The sequence below is a fragment of the Leptopilina heterotoma genome, unplaced genomic scaffold, assembly GCF_015476425.1.
Source record: "Leptopilina heterotoma isolate Lh14 unplaced genomic scaffold, ASM1547642v1 Lhet_225, whole genome shotgun sequence".
Taxonomy (NCBI): Eukaryota; Metazoa; Arthropoda; class Insecta; order Hymenoptera; family Figitidae; genus Leptopilina; species Leptopilina heterotoma.
The window spans coordinates 39,376-62,917 of record NW_025110943.1 but is presented as its reverse complement, the minus strand read 5'-3'; the positions used below and the strand labels follow the sequence as shown (position 1 = coordinate 62,917).

The 23,542-nt window shown below is 20.5% G+C and overlaps 1 protein-coding gene across 2 annotated transcripts in view; it reads left to right on the top strand.

Moving 5' to 3' along the window:
* The window catches only part of LOC122502283 (tyrosine kinase receptor Cad96Ca), a 340,229-nt gene that overhangs the window by 307,381 nt on the left and 9,306 nt on the right, over positions 1-23,542 (top strand). For both annotated transcript variants that reach the window (XM_043612239.1, XM_043612238.1), the window contains 2 exons: positions 19,479-19,720; positions 21,920-22,035. In XM_043612239.1, the coding sequence (XP_043468174.1) occupies positions 19,520-19,720; positions 21,920-22,035 (317 nt within the window). In that variant the 5' untranslated portion in view covers positions 19,479-19,519. The remainder of the gene's footprint in view (positions 1-19,478; positions 19,721-21,919; positions 22,036-23,542) is intronic.

Below are 23,542 nucleotides of genomic sequence, written 5' to 3'. Positions count from 1 at the left end.
TTCAATTATCTTTAAAAAGAATAAAATTCTCTAAAATTAAATTATTTTCCAAAATTTTAATAAAATTCTTGTCAAAATCTCAATTGTTTTTAAAAATTTTCCTCAATTCAATGATTTTCAATATATCTCTTATTTTAATAAAATTTTTTAAAAGAACTCAATTATTTAAAAAAAAAAATTTAATAAAATTCTACGCAAACATTTAATTATTTTCATGAATAATAAAAATTTCACAACAATTCAATTATTTACAAATTTTTCGTAAATTTCTTTTAGAGAAATTCAATTATTCTCATAAATAATAAAATTCTTGTTTGGATTTTAATTATTTTCGTAATTAATAATATTCATGACAGAAATTCTATGTAGGAATTCAATAATAAAAAATTTTATTAAAATTCTTACCAAAAATCAATTATTTTCTAAACTAAAAAAATTCTTGTTAGAAATTCAATTATATTTAAAAAAAATTTTTATATTCTCGTCAAAATTTCAATTATTTTCGTAAATAATAAAATTCTTCTGCAAAATTCAATTATTTACAAAAATTTAAATAAAGTTTTGGCAAAAAATTCAATTATTTTCTAATCCAAAAAAAATGCTTGTCAGAAATTCAATTATATTTAAAAAATTTTTTTAAATTCTCGTCCAAATTAAATAAGAAAATTATTTTTCCTCCTCATTTTATGTAGAAACGATACTAATGTTTATTGAAATTGCGGTTTAAATATACACATGACTCGTGTTTCTACAAATGAAGAATTGAATTTTGATAAAGTATACCCATACATTTTTATGCGGTTTTTTTGCATAAATTTTTCCTCTCGATTTCGTTTGATTACGAAAAAAAGAATAGGATTTCACTGTGTATACACGTATATTCTTTAATCTTTTTATCCCCTTCGCCTATCAAATTTCTCGACCACTGACAGAAATCAGCTCGTTCATTATTCACTTTCAGATCCTGTTGAATGCAGCAGAAATATTCCCCTTTGTACCTTTAATAGAGACTATAGTTTCAAATAAATATTATATATAGGTACATAAAATCGTGCACTTGATGTATAAACACAGCTATATTCCCTAAGCTTAGTCATTTCATGAAAATAATTTTCATCTCATCAAACATTATACAGTCAATAAACAACTTTCAAAAAAAAAAGAAAAATACAAGAAAATAAAAATTTTACAGAAAAAAAACTAAAATAAACATTAATAGCTTGCAACATCTTCCCACGATGCATACAGTCAAAAAATTATCGTACACACGTTAAGTAATCTTCTAATCTTCATACTTTCTTCCCGCGAGGAAACTTTGTCTTCATACAGTGATTTCAATGCCCAAGGAGTCGATTTGTACAACATGTTTATTCACATACATACACAGACATTGTTTGTCGTGTTTATAAAAATATTTTTATATTTTATTCACAAAGTGTGTGGGATAAAATATTATTCGTAAGATCTTGATTGTATATTTATATATTTGAATAAAAAAAAATTCTATACCTACTGTTAGGTGCGTTGATTCACTTGATGCAAAATTGTAATTAATTAATCGCTTCGTTTGATCATGAACTACTTTTTTCTTTCTTCACAACTCGATTTCGTATTTTATCGTCTATTTTATAATAAATTTTATTCGTGCGATTTTTATATTGCTTATCTGTGGAATTTAAATTAGGTGAGAATTTTTATTTTTAATTGTAATAGAAATTCACATTGTAGTGAATTATTTACTGAAGCGAATCATTTATTGAACCGAATTATTTATTAAGCGGAATTATCCATTAAGCTGAATTTTTTTTGTTGAACCGAATTATTTACAGAATAGAATTATTTATAGAACCGAATTATTTACGAAACCGAAGTGTTTATTAAGCAGAATTATTTACTAAGCCGAATTATTTATTCGAATTATTTATTCAAATTATTTATTCGAATTATTTATTCAAATTATTTATTCGAATTATTTATTGAACCAAATTATTTATTCAACAGAATTATTCATTAAACCGAAATATTTATTAAGCAGAAATATTCACTAAATTAAATTATTTATGGAATCAAATAAATTTAGCTAAATAAATATTCTATTGTTAAATGAAAAAATCTACTTAAAAAAATTTAGTTAAATAATTATTCTACTGTTTAATAAAAATTCAGGTAAATAAATATTGTTAACTAAAAATTTTACAAAAGAGCAATTAGGCTAAAGAAATATTCTATTGTTAAATAGTAATTCGGCTGAATGAGAATTCAACTAAATAAATATTTAATTGTTAAATAGAAAATTCAGGTAACTGAACATTGTTAAATAAAAATTCTGCTGAATAATAGGAATTCTACTAAATAAATATTTAATTGTTAAATAGAAAATTCAGGTAACTAAACATTGTTAAATAAAATTCTAGGAAAGAGCAAATTTAGCTAAATAAATATTCTATGGTTAAATAAAACTTCTGCTGAATGAGAATTCAGCTAAATAAATATTTAATTGTTAAATTGAAAATTCAGCTGAATAATTCAGTTAAATTAATATTCTATTTGTTGAATACAAAATTCTACAAAATAAAATTTTAGCTAAATCAATATTGTTATATAAAAAATTCTGCAAAAATAGAAATTCAGCTAAACAAATATTCTATTGGTAAATAAAAAATTCTGCTAAATAGAAATTCAGCTAAATAAATATTTTATTGATAAATAAAAAATTCTGCAAAAATAAAAATGTTCTGTTAAATAGAATGTTAAGTTAAAAATTGTTAAATAAATGAAAATTAAGCTAAATAAAAATTCTCCAAAATAGGAAATCAGTGAAATGGAAACTGCGTATAGTTTCTAAAGAATTCTATAAATGGAACAAATTCTTTTCTTTCTAAGTGTACATACAAAAATTATTTTGAATAAATAAAAATTTTTTTTTCCTTACAATGTAAATTGCAAATTTTTACTGACTTTCTTGGCAACATTGTTAAATAAGAATTCTAGAAAAGATCAATTTGGCTGAATAAATATTCTATTGTTAAATAAAAATTCTAGTAAAGAAACATTGGCTAAATATCGTAAAATAAAATATTCTGCAAAACTAGGAATTCATCTAAATAAATATTTTATTGCCAAATAAAAAATTCTACCAAATAGTAATTCAGCGAAATAAATATTCTATTGATACATAAAAATTCTGCCGAATAGAAATTTATTTAAGTAAATATTCTACTGTTAAATAAACATTCAGGTAAATAAATATTGTAAAATAAAAATTCTCCTGAATAGAAATTCAGCTAAATAAATATTTAATTGTTAAATAGAAAATTCTCCCAACTAGGAATCTAGCTAAATAAATATTCTATTGCTAAATAAAAAATTATGCCAAATAAGAATTCAGCTAAATAAATATTCTATTGCTAAATAAAAAATTCTGCCGAATAGGAATTCAGTTAAGTAAAAATTCTACTGTAAAATAAAAACTCAGGTAAATAAATATTGTTAAATAGAAATTCAGCTAAATAATGTTTAATTGTTAAGTGGAAAATTCAGCTAAGTAAATATTCCATTGTTAAATAAAAAAAACCCGATGATTAGAATTTCAGTTAAATAAATATTCTATTGTTAAATAAAAAAATTCTGCTGAAATAAAAATTAAGTTTAATAAATATTCCATTCTTAAATAAAAAAAAATCCCGTCAAATAGGAGCTCAGTTAAATAATTGTTCAATAAAAGTTCTGCTAAATAGAATTTTAACTTAAAAATTTTGCAAATAAATGAAAATTTAGCTAAATAAAAATTCTCCAAAATAGAAAATCAGTTAAATGGAAATAATACGTATAGTTTCTAAAGAATTCTATAATAATGGCAAAAATTCTTTTCTCTCTAAGTGTACATATACAAAAATTATTTTAAGTACAAAAAAAATTTTTTTATCTTCCTTACAATGTAAATTGTAAATTTTCACTAACTTTCTTGACAGCTTATCATCATTTGTCCTTGAGACGGAAAAAATTCAAAGACTTAGTTATAAAACTGCAAATATATCGAAGAACTAAACGCAGATCGGCTGACTTTCTAACCATTAGTGACGCTTGACATACTTTGTAGTTTGCTCTACAATTATAATTTGCAAGTAATTGTGACATCTTTTTAAATCACATACCCTCCAAGACATTATACTATATCGATGAAAGAAATAATGACAATCGTTTTACTTTGTCGATAATTTTCTTTATTTTTTTTTATTTATTATTATTTTGTTTATTATGATTATAATTATGATTATGATTATGATTATGATTATGATTATGATTATGATTATGATTATGATTATGATTATGATTATGATTATGATTATGATTATGATTATGATTATGATTATGATTATGATTATGATTATGATTATGATTATGATTATGATTATGATTATGATTATGATTATGATTATGATTATGATTATGATTATGATTATGATTATGATTATGATTATGATTATGATTATGATATGATTATGATTATGATTATGATTATGATTATGATTATGATTATGATTATGATTATGATTATGATTATGATTATGATTATGATTATGATTATGATTATGATTATGATTATGATTATGATTATGATTATGATTATGATTATGATTATGATTATGATTATGATTATGATTATTACATTATTTTTTTATACATTTTACATAATTTATTGTTATTAGATTTATTATTATTAAATAATATTTATTAAGTTCCATTTTATATTTTTTTAGTATAAATATTTTTTATTATAAATAATTTTTTTTATAGTTACATTATTACTTTTAATATTGTTTTTGTTATTATTATTATTATTTTTATTATTATATTGTTAATACTATTATTTATTTATTTATATTTTGTTTCCTATTTATGTAAATAACAAAAAATTTAATTTATTATAATTATAAAAAATTCGTTTAATTTGAATCAAAACAATAAATATTTATTACTTTATAATTAATAATTATTAATTTTATTAGTATTATTTTTAGAAATTATTAATTCAGCATTTGGTCCTTTTTAGATAATATAAAGAAATGAAATTAAAAAACAATGTTTGTTTTTCAATAAAATGAAAAAAGAGCTAAAATTAGTTTTAATTTTTTTTAAAAATGTTAAAAATGAAAAACAAAGTAATTAAATAAAAAAAGAAATAAAAAATAATAGTAATAGTAATAATAATATTAATAATAATATTAATAATAATAAATCATAAGTAATAATAATAAATAATAATGATGATAATAATAATAAAACAAAACTAGTAGTAAATTTTATCTATTAATACAGTAATTTTAGAACGTAAAGATTTATTATCCATCCTTAATATTTAAACATCAAAGAAATTGTTATTCTCCACGCGGCATAACGAAATTTGTCATAATAAATTAACTAATTTGCTTTCACCTTATAGAACAAAATATATATATGAAAATTGCATAATTTTATAGGTTTCAAATAATAAACATTATAATTATATTGTTCCGATAAATATTGTAAAATAATTTGTAAACATGAGAGTGATTTATTTTTCCCATTAAAGAGAATTTAATTTTTTCATTCATTTATAATTTTCTTCCTTTTTTCTTTTCTTCTTTTTGGTCTTTTAATTTTCTACAAAATTTCACGGTCGTACACTTGAGAAGATAAAAGATTTTCCATTAGATAGGAGTTTCTATAACGGTATTCGGAATTTCCCTGCTTCCTTGCTTGTTTCCAAATCGTTTCGGTTCAACGAACCGAATGAAAAATATATTAGCGTACAACTTAATTTCAGTCATCACTAAATGTTCTGCAAATTAACTCATTTCATTAAAAAAAAAAAGAAGAAATGAAATGAAAAATATTGATTTGCAATTTTTTGGTGGGAAAGAAAATGAAAAAAAGAGATTTATTGTTAGTTGGTATTTCGAAAAAAAATTACTCATGACATTAATTGTAAATAAAAGGGAATCTAATTAATATGGACAAATTCTCTATAATAATAAAATTTATTCCGTTTATTGTTAATTTATAAATTCTCCTTGAAATAATTGTGGAATAATGCGTCAGAAAAAGTGTAGCAACTATTTAGAATATAAATGCAGGATTTAATTTTATTCACATTACATCTTGCTTCTTAATAGATAGTTTATTATTTTTCACACGATTTACTTTGTCCTTTTATCATTTTTATAAATTCTTCGACGAGAGGTGAAGAAAAAAAAATGCTTTTGTGTCATTATCGCACTTATAAGTGGGCGTCTTGTTTGCAGATGATGTTGCAAATCTTCTCGTTAAATGCAGTTTCTTGTTTATTTTCTCTCTTTTTCTTTCCCTTTTTCCTCTCTCTCTCCCTATCTGTCTCTTTTTTTCTATTTTTCTTTCTCTGTATTTCTCTCTCTCTCTCTCACTCTTTTTCTCTCTGTTTCTCTTTTCCTCTTTTGTTGTAAGGATTTTTTTCCTATTTTATTCTAATAGACGAGGAATTTAAAAATCCCTTTACATTATTCATCCTCGTCTTCAATCATTTTAATTAACGAAGAAAATTACTGCCTTGGACTTAATTCGCAGGCAAAATGTAATTGTGCAAATAAATAATTGGCTTTTATATGGTTTAATTTTTCCCTCATAATTCATTTTCAAAACGGTTTTTATAAATAGAGAAAACATCTCTTCAACTCTTGACCTTTACTTACGGATTTTCAGTATATTCTCTCTAAAGTTAATTAATTTCAGTTTTTTGTTTTTATTTTTACTTTCTTTATTTAAAATTTTTATTTTCACGTCTCATTTTTTTTTCGTATTTAATTGCCATCTTTCTGAATTAAAAAAAAAGTAATTAAAAAAAAGAAGGAAAAAAAGAGTAATAAAAAAAAAAAAAAAAAAGTAATTTAGCAATTTTGTAAAAAATTTTTTTATTTAGTTAAAAAATATTTTAATATTTTAAATAGTTATTAAAAATATTTTGTGCGCGCTGATTTTAAGCGTGTGGTATTTTCTTTTCCATTTTCTAATTGAAATTCAATGTCTATTCAGTGAGATTGTTTCTTGAATGATTTTACATATTGCATTTAGCCTTAAGACGAAAGAGTGATAGGAAGAGGAGGTTCATGTAAACTTAATAATAGTCTTCCGTTTGGTCGCACTTTCATCGTCCCACTTTCTCTGCACCAAGCTCTAACATCAATGTCGAGATCATTATATTCTCCTGAGGAGAAGCTCATCTAAAATAAAAGTTATAATCCTAATTAATAATAAATAAAAAAATTTTTACACTTTATTTTAGATTTCATCATATTTTATTTAATCTAAATTTTTTTTTTTTTAATAATTTTTTACAAAAATTTATGTTCCTTGTTATTTAAAAAATTTATTCAAAACAACAACTTTTATTTTCAGGGTTACTACAAAAATTTAATTTTGTTTTTCTCTGACTTTTCTCTGATTTCCAGAAAAAATTTTAACTTTTTCCCTGAACACTAAAGAATATTCTGATTCACTCTAAAAATTATTAGATACTCAAAAAAAATATTTCTATTCCATTTAATGACGAATTTCTTTAATTTGTAAAATTATTCGAAAACATAAATATTTTTAAGTAAAAAAATATTGAATAATAATTATTATTTTTTCATAGGAAGTAGGATTTTTCAAAAATTTTAAATTCAAACCTTTTGAAATTCAATAACTAATGAGAATATTATTATAAAACAAGAATTAGAATTTTTAATTTAAATTCTTCCTTAAATTAATTATTTTAAATAATTTTTAAATTAGTACATGGAAAATTTTCAAATTCATTTGTTTACAATTCAATTTTACGAAATTTCGATAATTGAATGAAAAATTGAATTCTCATAAACAATTTTATCAAAAACAAATTAAATAATTGAATTCTTTTGACGAATTTTAATAAAATTTTTAAGATCAATTACATTCTTCCAGAAATTTGATTAAAATTCTATTAAAAATAATTGAATTTCTGTGAAATTTTTATTATTTATGAAAATAATTTATTGTTTGCGTAGAATTATATTAAAATTTTTTTTTAAATAATTGAATTACTTTGGGAAATTTTATTAAAATAGGAGATATATTGAAAATCATTGAATTAGGGACATTTTTTGAAAATAATTGAAATTTTGACAAGAATTTCATTAAAATGTTTTTAAATAATTTAATTACAGAGAAACATTTTATTATTTATAAAGATAATTGAAATTTTGACGAGAATTTTATTAAATTTTCAAACATAATTGAATTTCAGCAAAGAATTTTTTATTTTTAGAAAATAATTGAATTCATACCAAGAGTTTTATTTAAATTTTTAAAAATAATTAAATTCCTGCGAAGAATATTTTTTTATCTATGAAAATAATTGAATTTTTGTTAAGATTTAAAAAAAAAAATTTTTTAACATAATTAACTTTTCGTTGAAGATATTTATTATTCATGAAAATAATTAGATTGTTGCGATGTATTTAATTTAAATTTTTGGAAATAATTTTATTTCTGCGAAGAATTTTATATTTTTAAAAATAATTGAATTTTTACATGAAATTTGATTAGTTTTGAAAATAATTCAATTTTTTCCTACAATTTCAGTAAAATTTTGTGGAAGTAATTTATTTTCTAAGAAGAATTTTTTTAGTTTTGAAAATAATTAAATTTTTTGCCAAAGCTTTTATTTAAATTTTTGGAAATAATTGAATAATTGAATCCCTGTAAAAAAATTTTATTATTTATGAGAATAATTGAATTATTGCAAAGAAATTTATAATAATTTCGGAAATAATTGAATTCTTGTAAAATTTTTATTATTTTTTAAAATAATTGAATCCCTGTAAAAAATTAATTTTTTATGAGAATAATTGAATTATTGCAAAAGAAATTTGTAAATCAATTGAATTAATGTAAAATTTGTATTATTCAATGAAAATAATTAAAATGTTTGCTTCAAATTTTATTAAAATTTATTTATTTTTTCTAAAGAATTGAATTCTTTTGGAAATTTTTATTAAAATAGTATAGATATTTTAAAAATCATTGAATTAAAGCAAAATTTTATACTAAATAGAAGAAGTTTTTAACGAATTTTTTATTTTTTTCAAACTTAATTTTTAAAATCCAAAATTTATAATTTAAAATATGAATTATTTTGTTTCTTTTTATAAAATAATTTAATTCCTTTTAAGTTACTCTTTTAAATTTAACAACATTTTAATTATATATAGTTAAAAAATTTATCCTAAATTCCTTTTTAAATATGTAATAAAAATAGTGAATGTAGTTTAATTTTAATAATTTGAAAAAAAAACTTAATTTTAAACGCTTGCACCTATAATTAACAATATTTTTCCTTGGAATTTTAATAAATGTTTTAAAAAAATTTGTTAACAATTAGTCTCTTATTAAAGTTTGCTTAAAGGTAATTATCTCTTTTTTTTAAGAAAGAAAAAGAAGTTGCTCATCTTTTAATTTTCTTCAAAAGCAATTTAAACCTTTTCTTAAAGTTTTTTATAAACTGGTTTCTACACCTTAATGTAAAATTTTTCAACTGCGGTTAAAAAATGGAATAAAAGACTGTAAGATTTTTTTTTAATAACAGTTAAACTAATTTTTATCATTTTCTTGTTTATTATTTATTATTATTATATTTTTCATTTTTCATTCATATTTTTTCATAGTTCAAAATCAAAATTTATTTTTAATTATTATTATTATTACTATTTTTGTTATTATTATAATTATAATTATTATTTTTATTATTCTTATTATTATTATTATTATTATTACTTTGAAAATAATTTTAAAAAATTAACTAAAGAAATTTGTTGAAAATAATTAAAAACTTTTCAATTGTTTCGTGAAAAATTCTGGGAAAATTCAATTAAAAACTAATTATTATTTTTGAAAATATTTCAAAAAGGCCTGACGAGTGAAAAATTCCCAGAATCGAAAATTTTATTATTTTCTTTATCTAATTTTAATTATTTTTAAAACAATAGATGAAAATATATCAATTATTTTATATTTAAATTGTTTATATTATATTAATTATTTTTATCATTCTCTTTATTAATTTATTGTTATTTTTTTTTTAATAATTTATTTATTATTATTTTTATAATAATTTATTGAGTAACTGTTTGTTAATATTCCGAAAAATAGTTTTCCTTTAAAATATATTATAATGCAAAATTTTCATAATGCTGTGCGGCAATTTGCCTTGTTCGAAAGACTTTTAATGTACCGTATAAGTGAGGTTTGCGGATTTTCGAGAATTTTTCCTTTTTAGTAAATAAGTAATTGTGAATAAAAAGCGGAGAAAAAAAAATTACATGTCTTCAACTGACATGGCCATGTCTATACAAATGGCTTGTGTGCACAATACTCATACAGATTATAGCGGTCTTAAAGTCATCGTACTTTAAGAATACAGTTATCTAGTAGCCATTCTCATGAATGCATTTATGAATTCAGTGGGGGGTTTTTTTTTATATTTCTAAATAGAAACGTGAAAAATCAATTATTATTCCTTTTTGTGGGTTTTTCATTTTGTTATTGTCGGTAGAATTGACATGAAAATTCCATTATTATATTTGTAATGGAAGATTGTAAATTAAATAATTTGTGTGATATTCCATATTCGAAGCTAAAAAAGTATTAACTTGTTCAATCATTTAATTTTTTATTCACTTATTTTATTTTAATTTTAATTTAATTTTTTGCGCTAACAATGAAAAAAATTTTTTGTTAAGTTTTAGAAGCAAAAAAGTTCTAAATTCTAAGCAATTTTGCAGAAGAGGAAACTTTTTTTTCCATTTTTTCCACTGCAAGTTATGCAGTGGAAAAATGTAAAAAAAAATTTTTTTATGTCGACAAGGATAATTTGTTATAATTTGTTATTTTCGTCTCAATTTGATATTAAAGAACTGTGAAAAAAAAAAAAAAAAAAAAACTGTGACCCTTTTGGGTCACAGTTTTTTTTTTTTTTTTTAAATGTCCAGTATCAGCCGGATCGGATATTGACATAAAAATTTATAGCAAAGATTTCCAAAATATTTTGACAAAAAAATGCTTCTTCATTAAATTTACTATTATTATTAATCATCATTATACTCTATTCATTGGGGGAAAAATGAAATTTCTAATTATTTGAGCAATGTCAGACTTTCTCCTCTTCGTTTTATAGCAATGGAAACTTATATTAATAATGCTCCCTATCAACAAAGTCTACACCCTGTTAGCTTGTATTGGTATGTAAAGATATGTCGTCGTAGGAGTTCTTCGAGAATGCACACTCTCATAAAATTCATTCACACTTGATTGCGCACTTTGTGCTTAGGTATATATATATATATATATATATATTTTCTTTTTTATATTTTCTTGCGGCTCTCTGCGAAAGTAACGAGGCCTTGGCATATGTAATAAAACTCTAATCATAAATATAACGTGAAAAATTTGTTTTTTCTACCCCACCCTCCCTCTCTCTTTACATTTTCAACCACAATTTTCCACATTCAAGGAAAACTATAAAATTTATCTAATTTTTAATTTTTATTTAATTTAATTTAGTTTCATTTTTAATTTTTAATTTCTGTAGAAAACCCTTAATATTGAATCAATTCAGCTAAATTATTATTATTAGCAATTGTTAAAAAACAAAAGATAAAGTTCGATCAAAAAATTTTACGAAAAATTCAATTATTTAAAATGAAATTGTATAATAAAATTCTTCGCAAAATTTCAATTATTTTCATATAAATAATTCAATTTTTTGCATGATTTCAATTATTTTCAATTTTAATAAAATTTTAAAAATATAGATTCCTCGAATTAATTATTGAATTATTTATTCAATTTCAATTTTTTTTCCAATTTTATGAATTATTTATTTTTCCTCGAATTATTTATTATTCTTAAGAATTTTATTAAAACTCGTTGAAAAAATTCAATAATTTTTATAAATAATAAAATTTGCAGAGAAATTTGTCTATTAATAATTTCTAAAAAACAAAAGATAAATATCGATCAAAAAATTTTACGAAAAATTCAATTATTTTAAATAAAATTTTAATAAAATTCTTTGCAAAAGTTCAATTATTTTCATATAAATAATACAATTTTTTGCATGATTTCAATTATTTTTAATTTAATAATAAAATTTTAAAAATGGATTCCTCGAATAATTGCAATTATTCTTGAGAATTTTATTAAAACTCTTCGAAAAAGTTCAATATTATTTATATAAATAATAAAATTTGCAGAGAGATTTGTCTATTAGCAATTATTGTTAAAAAACAAAAGATAAAGTTCGATCAAAAAATTTTACGAAAAATTCAATTATTTAAAATGAAATTGTAATAAAATTCTTCGCAAAATTTTAATTATTTTCATATAAATAATTCAATTTTTTGCACGATTTCAATTATTTTTAATTTAATAATAAAATTTAAAAAATGGATTCCTCGAATAATTGCAATTATTTTTAAGAATTTTATTAAATCTCTTGGAAAAAATTCAATAATTTTTATAAATAATAAAATTTGCAGAGAAATTTGCCTATTAACAATTGTTAAAAAACAAAAGATAAAGTTCGATCAAAAAATAATTTTTCATCTACTGCTGATTATCGGCTGTGGTTACTTTTTATTAATTCTGATGATTTAGATATTATTTAGAATTATTTTTTAGCCATAGTTTATACTGAAAAAAAAAATTTATTTGATTCAAATAAACGATTAATTGACTATTATCAATTAAATATTTACTTGAATCAAATAATATTTATTGGAGTCAATTAAATGGTTCAATTTATATTTGAACCAATAATTTCAGGATTTGAAGCAAATATCATTTAATTGACTCCAATAAATATTATTTGATTCAATTAAATATTTAATTTTTGTTTTGAGGTTTAGGCCGAAGAATCCAGATTTTCCATTAAAAAATTTTCAAGACAATTTTTAATTTTGTCAACATATTTATTATTAATATAATTGTCTCGACGTTTAATTTGTTTTTGCAAATTAAATATTTAATTACTAATAGTCAATTAATCGGTTATTTGAATCAAATAAATTTTTTTTTTCAGTGTAGGACTAGTAAATATATATTTTTAATAACAATTGTTAAAAAACAAAAGATAAAGTTCGATGAAAAAATAATTTTTCATCTCCTGCTGATTATCTGCTGTGGCTACTTTTTATTAATTCTGAATTAAATTAATTCTGATGATCTAGATATTAATATTGGAATTTTTCTAGGCATAGTTTAGGACCAGTAAATATATTTTTTAATAATAATTGTTAAAAAACGAAAGATAATTAACTATTAAATTTTTTTCTCTATTTTGCTTATTACCAATAGATAAAGCGTAAAAAAAGCTTACTTTGGAAAATCTTTGACTGATTTCGACTCATTTTTTGACGCTCTTTCGATTGACAATAAGCAGAATGGGAATAAATTTGCGTAGACACTACTCTCTAAATCTGAATATGTGAAAATTCACATATTTGTACGTTATAAGTCGTCTTCTCGATCAATAAGTGCATATACACTTATAATAAGTGAAATTTCACTCAGAATAAGTGAAAAATTCACTTATTTATAAGTGTATATGCACTTATTGATCGAGAGGACGACTTATAACGTACAATAAGTGAAATTTCACATATTCAGATTTAGAGAGTAATAATCACTATTTTATTTTCCTTAATATTTTAACATTACGTTCTTCAGCTCAATAAAATTACGTCAGTAGGAAATAATTTTTACTTTGGCGGGGAAAAAGAATTTTTTTTGAGACGGGTATTCCTCGATTACGACATATTATTCAACTGATGCTATTAACACACAATTCATGGATATAAAAGTTGTTTTTTTTCCTTCTTTAACAACTCATTGTTGTCTTAGCTTTTTTTTCTCTTTTTCTTCTTCCGTCTTCTTTATATATACACAATAATAACTCTCAATTCTTTAAAAGGTGTAAAATAAAAATATTCGCGATTATATATTACAATACAATTTCACGACTTTTCGCCGTAGATGGTTTTGTAATTACGTGGACGAAATTGTGGTTTTTTTTTTATTAGTATATACATATGTGTGTTGACGATAGGGTCAAGAATTCCTATAAACAAGTTCACCAGGAGAGAACAAGGCATGCTCTTCGATTATGTCTTAATTTTCAGATGTTATCTCCATTTAATATAACTACTTTCACCATTTTAGATTTATGTTTCCCCCGTTATATTTCCTGACTATCATATTATATTGCATTAAACGGTTATTTTTCTTTTTCATTTTTGTTTCATATTGCTTGAACATATTTATTTCCAAATATCTTGAATTGTATTCTTTCTATAATCAAATTCTAATATATAATGTCTATATGTATATATAGTCGAATAACTTTCAAATGTTGAGCAATTTTTAATATTATTCTATACATAAAATGTTGATTCACATTTTAGATAAGGAAATTCCGCATATTGTTTTGTTGATTCATTTCGAGTTTTAATAATTTTGGCATTTAATTGATTGATATTTGGTGAGGTTGCGAAATTTAGAAGTATATTTACTTTTTTGCGAATATTTTTCTATATCTGGTTTTCTTATATAGTCATTGGATTTTTATTTCGAGGAATTTTTATTTTAAGGAAACTATATTTAGCCGAACTTATCCTGGCAAATAAATTTCTGCTAAATAGAAATTTTATCAAGAAAAATTCAATTTGATAAAAATTCTGCCTAATAAAAATTTCTATCAAATAAAAGTTCTGCTAAATAGAAATTTTATCAAGAAAAATTCAATTTGATAAAAATTCTGCCTAATAAAAATTTCTATCAAATAAAAGTTCTGCTACATAAAAATTCTATAAAAAAAATTCGGTTTAATAAAAATTCTGCCAAAGGAAAGTTTCTAACCAACAAAAGTTTTGCTTAATACCAATTCTGACAGAGAAAAATTCTGTTAAATAAAAATTCTGTCAAATCAAAATTTCTAACCAACAAAAGTTTTGCTAAATAACAAATCTGTCACATAAAAGTTCTCCCAAATAAAAATTCTCCCAAATAATAATTCTGCCAAATAAATGTTCTGCCAAATGAAAATTCTACCAAAGAGAAAGTCTGCCAAATGAAAATTTTACCAAATAGAAAGTCTGCCAATTAAAATTTCTGCTAAATATAAATTCTATTCAAAGAGAAAAAATTTGCCAAATAAAAATTTCTAACTGATAAAAATTTTGCTAAATAGCAATTCTGTTAAATAAATGTTCTGACAAAAAAAAAATTCTATCGAATGAAAAGTCTGTAAAATAAAAATTTTTCCAAATAAAAGTTCTGCTAAATAAATGTTCTAAAAAAAAATTCTATCAAATGAAAAGTCTGTAAAATAAAAATTTTGTCAAATAAAAGTTCTGCTAAATAAAAATTCTGTTAAATAAATGTTCTGCCAAATATAAATTCATAGAAAAATTCAGTTAAATAAAAATTCTGTAAAATAAATAGTTTGCTAATTAAAAATTTCTATTAATTAAAATTCTGCCAACTAAAAATTCTGCTAAATATAAATTCTATCGAAAAGAAAAAATTTTCCAAATAAAAATTTCTAACAAATGAAAGTTTTGGTAAATAACAAGTTTGTTAAATAAATGTTCTGACAAATAAAAATTCTACCAAATGTAAAGTCTGTCAAATAAAAATTTTGCCAAATTAACGAACAAATTAATGTTCTGCTAAATAAAAATTCTGTTAAATAAATGTCCTGCCAAATATAAATTCTATCACAGAAAAATCCGGTTAAATAAAAATTCCATCAAATAAATATTCTCCAAATTAAAAATTTCTATTAATTAAAATTCTGCCAAATAAAAATCCCACCAAATTAAAAATTGAAATAAAAGAAAATAAAAATCCAATAAATACAAATCCAGATAAAAAAAAATTCTACAAAAGAATAATTCTATTAAAATAAAAATTTTAATAATCACTGAACACACACGCAGACGACTAATTAAAAATTTCTGCAATAAATTCACAGTATTGATAGTTTTATTATAATGTTAAATAATAAAAGGAAATATTGCAAAAGTCAAGGTCGTATTAAAAAAGAAAATAATAAATAAATATTTCAAGAGAACATTTTAATGTCTTTGTGTTTCTTCTTCATATATAATAATGCGTGAAGGAAAATTTACATACAAACCAGACGCACCATCAACCTTCGTTTATGTTTATTTATGTATATTCATTGATGGCCGTTTTTCAATATATATTTTTTTTAAATTGCGCGCAAAACGTTTTCGATTATAAAATGCCGAAAGGTCTTGAGATTCACACTCTACTTGATCTGAACTCGAAATTCAGGAACGTGCATATCAAGGCCGATCTCTCAACGAGCTACATTTTCTTTCAACTGATTCTTATTTGCGCTTTTAAACCTCTCTCTAATTACATTTTCATTTAATTAGAACTCATTTTGTTCAAAAAGCAAAAAAAATTAAAAAAAGAAGGAATGTTCCAATTTTTACACGTCTTACTTTTCATTTCAGTAAATTTCATTTCAAAGTAAGAAAAAATTTAATTATTACGTTAGAATAAAAATAATTTATTTATTTTTATTGAAATCACAAAATATTAATAGAAATAGTTATAATAATGACAATTTTAAGAATGATATTAATAATAATAATAATAATAATAATAATAATAATAATAATAATAATAATAATAATAATAATAATAATAATAATAATAATAATAATAATAATATAACGATAATAAAAAAAATAATTCAATTATTTAAAAAAATGTAATAAAATTCGTTGTAATAATTCAATCAATTTTTATAAATTATAAAATTTTTCAAAACATTTTAATTATTTTTTATGCAATTTTAAATAAATTCCTCGAAAATTGTAATTATTTTCAAAAATTTTTTGCAAGAATTTAATTACATTTCATAAATAATGAAATTCCTCGCTGTTATTCAAATATTGTCAAAATCTACTATTTTAATAAAATTTCTCAAAAAGAATTCAATTATTTAAGAAAATGTAATAAATTCGTTTGCAAGAATTTAATTATTTTCTTCAATAATAAAATTCTTCACAGGATTTCAATTATTTAAAAGAAATTTTATAAAAATTCGTTGCAAGAATTCAATTATTTTCATAAATAATAAAATTCTTCTTAGAATTTTAATTATTTTTAAAAAATATAATAAAATTCGTTGTAAAAATTCAATTATTTTCATAAATAATAAAATTCTTCACAGGATTTCAATTATTTTTATAAAATGTAATCAAATTCGTTGTAAAAATTCAATTATTTTCATAAATAATAAAATTCTTCACAGGATTTCAATTAATTTACAACTCCATTTTACGAAATTTTGATTATTCGGAAATTATTCAATTAAATATTTAGAAAATAAAAACTTGAAATAATTTCAAAAAAAAATTTAATTAAACTTATTGAGAAAAATTAATTCTATATACAATTCTTAATTAAAAGTATAAAAAGTTCAAATTTTCAAAGATTTTAATTTGAAATTCATTTTTAAATCAATATTTATTAAAAAATTTTCAACGAGAATTCGATTATTTAACTATATATAAATAAATATTTTATTAAATAATTGAATGTTTCTTAAAATAGAATTTTCATAAAGAATTTTATCAAAAAATTTTTAAATAATTGAATTCTCTTGACAAATTTTAATAAATTTTTTGAAAATAATTGCATTTCTCGAGAAATTTGATGAAAATTGTATTAAAAATAATTGAAATTTTGACAAGAATTTTAAAAAAATTTTTGAAAATAATTGAATTTCAGAGAAAAATTGTATTATTTGCATAAAAATAATTGTATTTTTGATGAGAATTTTTGTTAATTTTTAAACATAATTGGATTTTGTGAAGAAATTTATTAAAATTATTTTGAAAAAAATTGAATTGTTACGCAAAGAATTTCATTAAAATTTTTGAAAATAATTTTATTCCTTCAAGAAATTTAATTAAAAATTTATTAAAAATAATACTTAAATTCTACTAAATAAATTGTAGCAAAGATTATTAAAATAATTGAATATCTTTGATAAATTTTAATAAAATTTCTAAGAATAATAACTTTTTTCGAGAAATTCCATGAAAATTGTATTAAAAATAATTGAAATTCAACATTGAGTTTTATTATTTATGAAAATAATTGAATCCCTGTAAAAAAATGTTATTATTTATAAAAATAAGTGAATAATATATGGAAATAATTTGTAAATAATTGAATTCCTGTGAAATTTTTATTATTTATGAAAATAATTAATAGTTTGCGTAGAATTTTATTAAACTTTTCTTTAAATAATTAAATTCTTTTGGAAAATTTTATTTAAATAGAAGATAAATTAAAAATCATTGAATTGAGGAAAATTTTTGAAAATAATTAAAATTTTGACAAGAATTTTTTTAGAATTTTTAAAAATAATTTAATTTCGGAGAAGCTTTTTATTATTTATAAAGATAATTGAAATTTTGACGAGAATTTTTTTTTATTTTTAAACATAATTGAATTTTTGCAAAGAATATATATGTTTTCACTTTCGTGAATAATTGAATTTTTGCTATTTAAGAACTTTAATAACATTTTTAAAGAAAATTGAATTTCTACATGAAATTTATTAGTTTTGAAAATAATTTAATTTTTGCCTACAATTTCAGTAAAATTTTTGGAAATAATTGAATTTCTTTCATGATTATTATTATTTATGAAAATAATTGAATCCCTGTAAAAAATGTTATTATTTATGAAAATAAGTGAATAATATATGGAAATAATTTGTAAATAATTGAATTCCTGTGAAATTTTTATTATTTATATGAAAATAATTAAATTTCTGCAATCATTTGTAATTTTGCTTGAAAATTCAATTTCTTTTAGTGTTTTGAACTAAAATTCTTCTATATAAATCAATTATTTTTAATAAAACTAGTTAAATATATGTGACGCTCCACGAGAAAAGGGACCTTATTTACTCTTGTCATAAGGTCCCTTTTCTCGTGGAGCTTTACATATATTAAAAAATTTAACTAATTTCAGAAGAATTTTAGTTTAAAAAATTTTTTTTTAAACTAATAAGTTTTTTTATATTTCTAATTAAATTTATTTAAAATTGAAATTTTACAAAATTTAAATCAAAATCTTTGAAAATTCATCTACTTATGAAAATTGTTAACGCAATTGTTTATTAATAAATCTTTTATTTATTTTTTTATTTATTTATTTATTTATTTATGCAGAGATGTAATTCATGCGCATGTGCCTCTAGAGAGAGAAAGAAGAGGGGACGTTAGGAACATTAGCGACTTATTAATTTCTTCTTTAATCATTAATTGTTTATCAATTATTTTAATTAATTAATTTTTTTTTTTTTAAATAAAAATTTTTCTTTTCTGTCGCAGATGGTCAATTCAGCAACAGTGCTGATAATACTCCTCCGGTGATGTGGTTCGATAGGAATATTCGTTTATGGGATACGGATCCAATTGGACATCAAGTTATTAAAGTAAGAGCTGAGGATTCTGAGGACGATGATTTAACATTTAGCTTGGAAAAAAAGGACGCCGATTCTCAAGAGTCGCTGCCTTTTTCAATCAACAACATGACTGGAATTGTCGTTGTAAATGAGACGCTTCAAGGAAGAGTAAGTAGAATGAGTCATTGCACGACGGCTAGTAGGTACCTTTACTTAATAAAGAAAACCTACACAGACGCGAAAGCAAAAACTGGCTTTACAGATCGACCTGAAATTCTTCTTCATCTTCTTCTTTATCTTCTTTTACCTTTTTTATATTTTTTTTCTCTCCTTTTAACTTCAGATATTTTCTATCTTCTTTCATCTTCTACATATTTTCCATCTCCTTTTATCTTCTTTATATTTTTTATCTTCTTTTACCTTCTCTTGCCGCTTCTCTATAACGTATGACTCAAACATGTTTGAATCAGTTTCAAAAAAAAAAAAAAAAAAAAACTTGATTTTTTAATATTATACTCTCGAACATTTTATTGCACAATGAATTTAAATATTTTTTTTCCTCTTCTAGATCTTAATTTTTTTCCCCCTTTTCTTGTGCGTATAGAAAAATCTTTCTCGATTCCTATCTTTAAAATTTCAAGGAGAAATTATTTTTTAAATTTTATTTTTAAGTTATTTTTAAATTTTAATTCCTTATCTTTGAATTTATAATGGAGAAAATGAAATTTTTCTCTTCTCTAAAAATAATGTGGTATTCTATTTTTAAAAGAAATTAAATTTTTATTGAGAATAATTATTTCTATTGCAGTTATTAGAATTGAGAAATATTTATTTATTTACACAAGATCTCGAAGTATTAACAAATATAAATAAATAAACTTAACAAATAAAATAATTATAACAATTATTATTAATTTGTTAAGAGTCAGTCACACAAATTATTATTAATAATTATAATATTTATAATAATTAGTGCTAATAAATAAAGTAATTACTTGCAAATCAAAAATAAATAATAATTTAATCGTTTGTTTATTTAGAAATTTTTTCCTTTTTTCGTTTCTTTATTTGACAAATTATTTATTCGTTTATTGATTTTGTTATTTATTTGTTGATTTATTTAATTATTTATTTATTTATTTGTTTATTTATCTATTTATTAATCTGTTTATTTATTTAGAGATTTATTTTTTGTTTGTTAATTTTTTCACTTAATTATAATTTTAAGAAAATAAAAAATTGTTCTATTACATTTTTTTACGAATTTCTTTAATTGTTAAACTATTTGAAAACATCAATAACTTTTTTTTAAATAAAAATATTTAATCAATATTATTTTTTCATAGGAATTAAGAATTTCAAAAATTTCAAATTCAAATCTTTTTAAATTTAATAACTTATAATAATTAAAAATGACCGAGTGATAAAATCATTATTTTTAAAAATAATAAATTTTTTGCAAAGTATATAAATTTAAAAAATTTTTGAAAATTGGATTTCTGAGAAAAATATTTTTATTTATGAAAACAATTCAATTTCTCGGAAGAATTTTATTAGTTTTGAAAATAATTGATTTTTTGTCAAAATTTTTGGAAATAATTGAATTTTTCCAAAAAATTTATTAAAATTTTTGGAAATAATTCAATTACTGCGAAGAATTTTATTACAATTTTCAAAAATAATTGTTAGGAAACATTGTATTAAAATTTGTTGGATTTAATATTAATTTAATATAATTCCTTTGAAAAATTTAATTATTGGATTTTTTTAGTGTTTTTAACAAAAATTTGAATTACAAATTTTTAAATTCTATTATTTTTAAAATTGCTAATTTTATCCTAAAAAAGTTAATTGCTAGTTGTTAATAATTATTAATGATAAATAAAATACCTGCTAAAAATTTTTTATTTATAAGTTAAATTCATTAATTAAAAATATTTGCAATAATTATTATGCAAGGAATTTTTTTTAAAGTAATAACTAAAAGAATTTTAATAATAATTATTTTTTTATTCTATTTATTAAAAATTGTTCTTAAATTTTTTTTCAATTGTTTTTGTTTGAATTTTTTTAACAAGAAATATTTGCTATTTTGTATAATTTTCCTTTATTTTGCAATTAGTTAAAGAATTTTTTTCGCTTTTTACAAAATTGAATAATTTATCAAAATTACGAGTCGAATTATTTTTTGTGCAAGAGAAATAATTAAAATATTTGTCGCATATATTTTTGTTATTTTTATTTTCTATTTGGTAATTCTCTTTTTTTTCACAGACAATTTCATTCATTCTTTTTTTTGCAAATTTGTTGTGTATGTAATGTTTGAAATCCGGTTTGGACAATTATTTTTATTTTAACTGTTTCCAGGGAGGACAAGAGCTATTCTTCTACGTGACTGTCTCCGATGGAAAAGTAGCATTAAAGTCAGAAGCCTACGCTGTAATACAAAAAAACGAGACAGAGTCCAATGCAGGTCACACCAGGTAAATAATTTTTTCCTCAAGTACAAATTATTTTCATAATTCTCTCTTCTTACGAAAAATTTAAAGTAAAAAATGGAAACTTAAAAAAAAAACATTTTTTCTTTCATTAGGAAGGAAAATTTACGAAAAAGAATTTAAACAATAATTTTTAATTTTATTTATGTAAAACCAAAATTTTGTTCTGTTTTGAAAATGAAATAAAAGAAAAAAATATTCTTAGAAAGTTTTGAGAAAGTTTTCCAGTTCGGGCAGTATTTCAACTTTTTAAATCATACCTCTTAGAATTTAAAAAGTTGCACCAAAAAGGAATATCAATAATAATTTGGCACGAAACTTTCTTTCCCTCTCGAAATTAATTAAAATCGGTTATAGGAGATCGTTTTCTTCCGAATAAGAAGGAGGGGGAGGGAAAAAAAAGTGAAATGTGACCTAAACCACTTTCTCCTTCACTCCCTCATTTATTGATGTCAGAAGTCTGATAGTTTCTAATTTGAAGAATCTTTCGTTTCTTACGCAATCGAATAGAATTTTAAACTAACGAATTTAAATTTTTTTTTTCATTTGAAATTTTTATATTTTTGCATTATTTATATATAGAAGCATTATTTGCATATACTTTATATTTATCTCAAGATTAGAATAGAATTTAAGAATAGAACAGAATTTTAAAATAGAATAGAATTTTTAAAATAACAAATTTTAATTTTTTACTGAATAAAAAGATTAGATTTTTAAAAAATTTCGATTTCAGTTTTTTAGAAATTAGTTAAATTTTTGAATAACAATTTATTATAAAAATTTTCAAAAAATCGAAATGTGAAGTTTTGATTGAAAACAAATGAATTTTTGATTTTAAAAAAAACTTTCCTTTTTTATTGAATAGTTGAATTCTCAGGAAACTTTCTCAAAAATTACCAAAAATAATTAATTAAGAGAAGAATTTTAGATAAAAATTAAAAAATATAATTAAATTTTGGAAAATGACAGTTGTAATTTTTAGAAATAATTAAATTTCGGAAAATTTGAAACTCTAATTTTTATGAAATTTTAGTTCTTCTGGAAAAACAAAAAACAATAAGTATTAAAAGAATTTTTTTTCAAAATTAGTTAAATTAGTTTGGAAAAATTGTATTAAAATTTGTTGGATATAATTGAATTCCTGTGAAAAATTAAATTATTTTTGAAAATAATAAATTTTTTGCAAAGAATTTTATTAAATTTCTTGAAAATAATTGAATTACAGCGAGAAAATTTATTTCAATTTTCAAAAAGAATTATTGGGAAAAATGTTATTAAAATTATATATAAAGTAATTGAATATTTGTGAAGAATTTTATTAAAATTGAATTTCTGTGAAAAATTTCATTGTTTTTAAAAATAATAAAATTTTTGTAAAAGTATAAATTATAAAAATTTTTGAAATTTTGATTTCTGAGAAAAATATTTTTATTTATAAGAACAATTGAATTTCTCGGAAGAATTTTATTAGTTTTTAAAATAATTGATT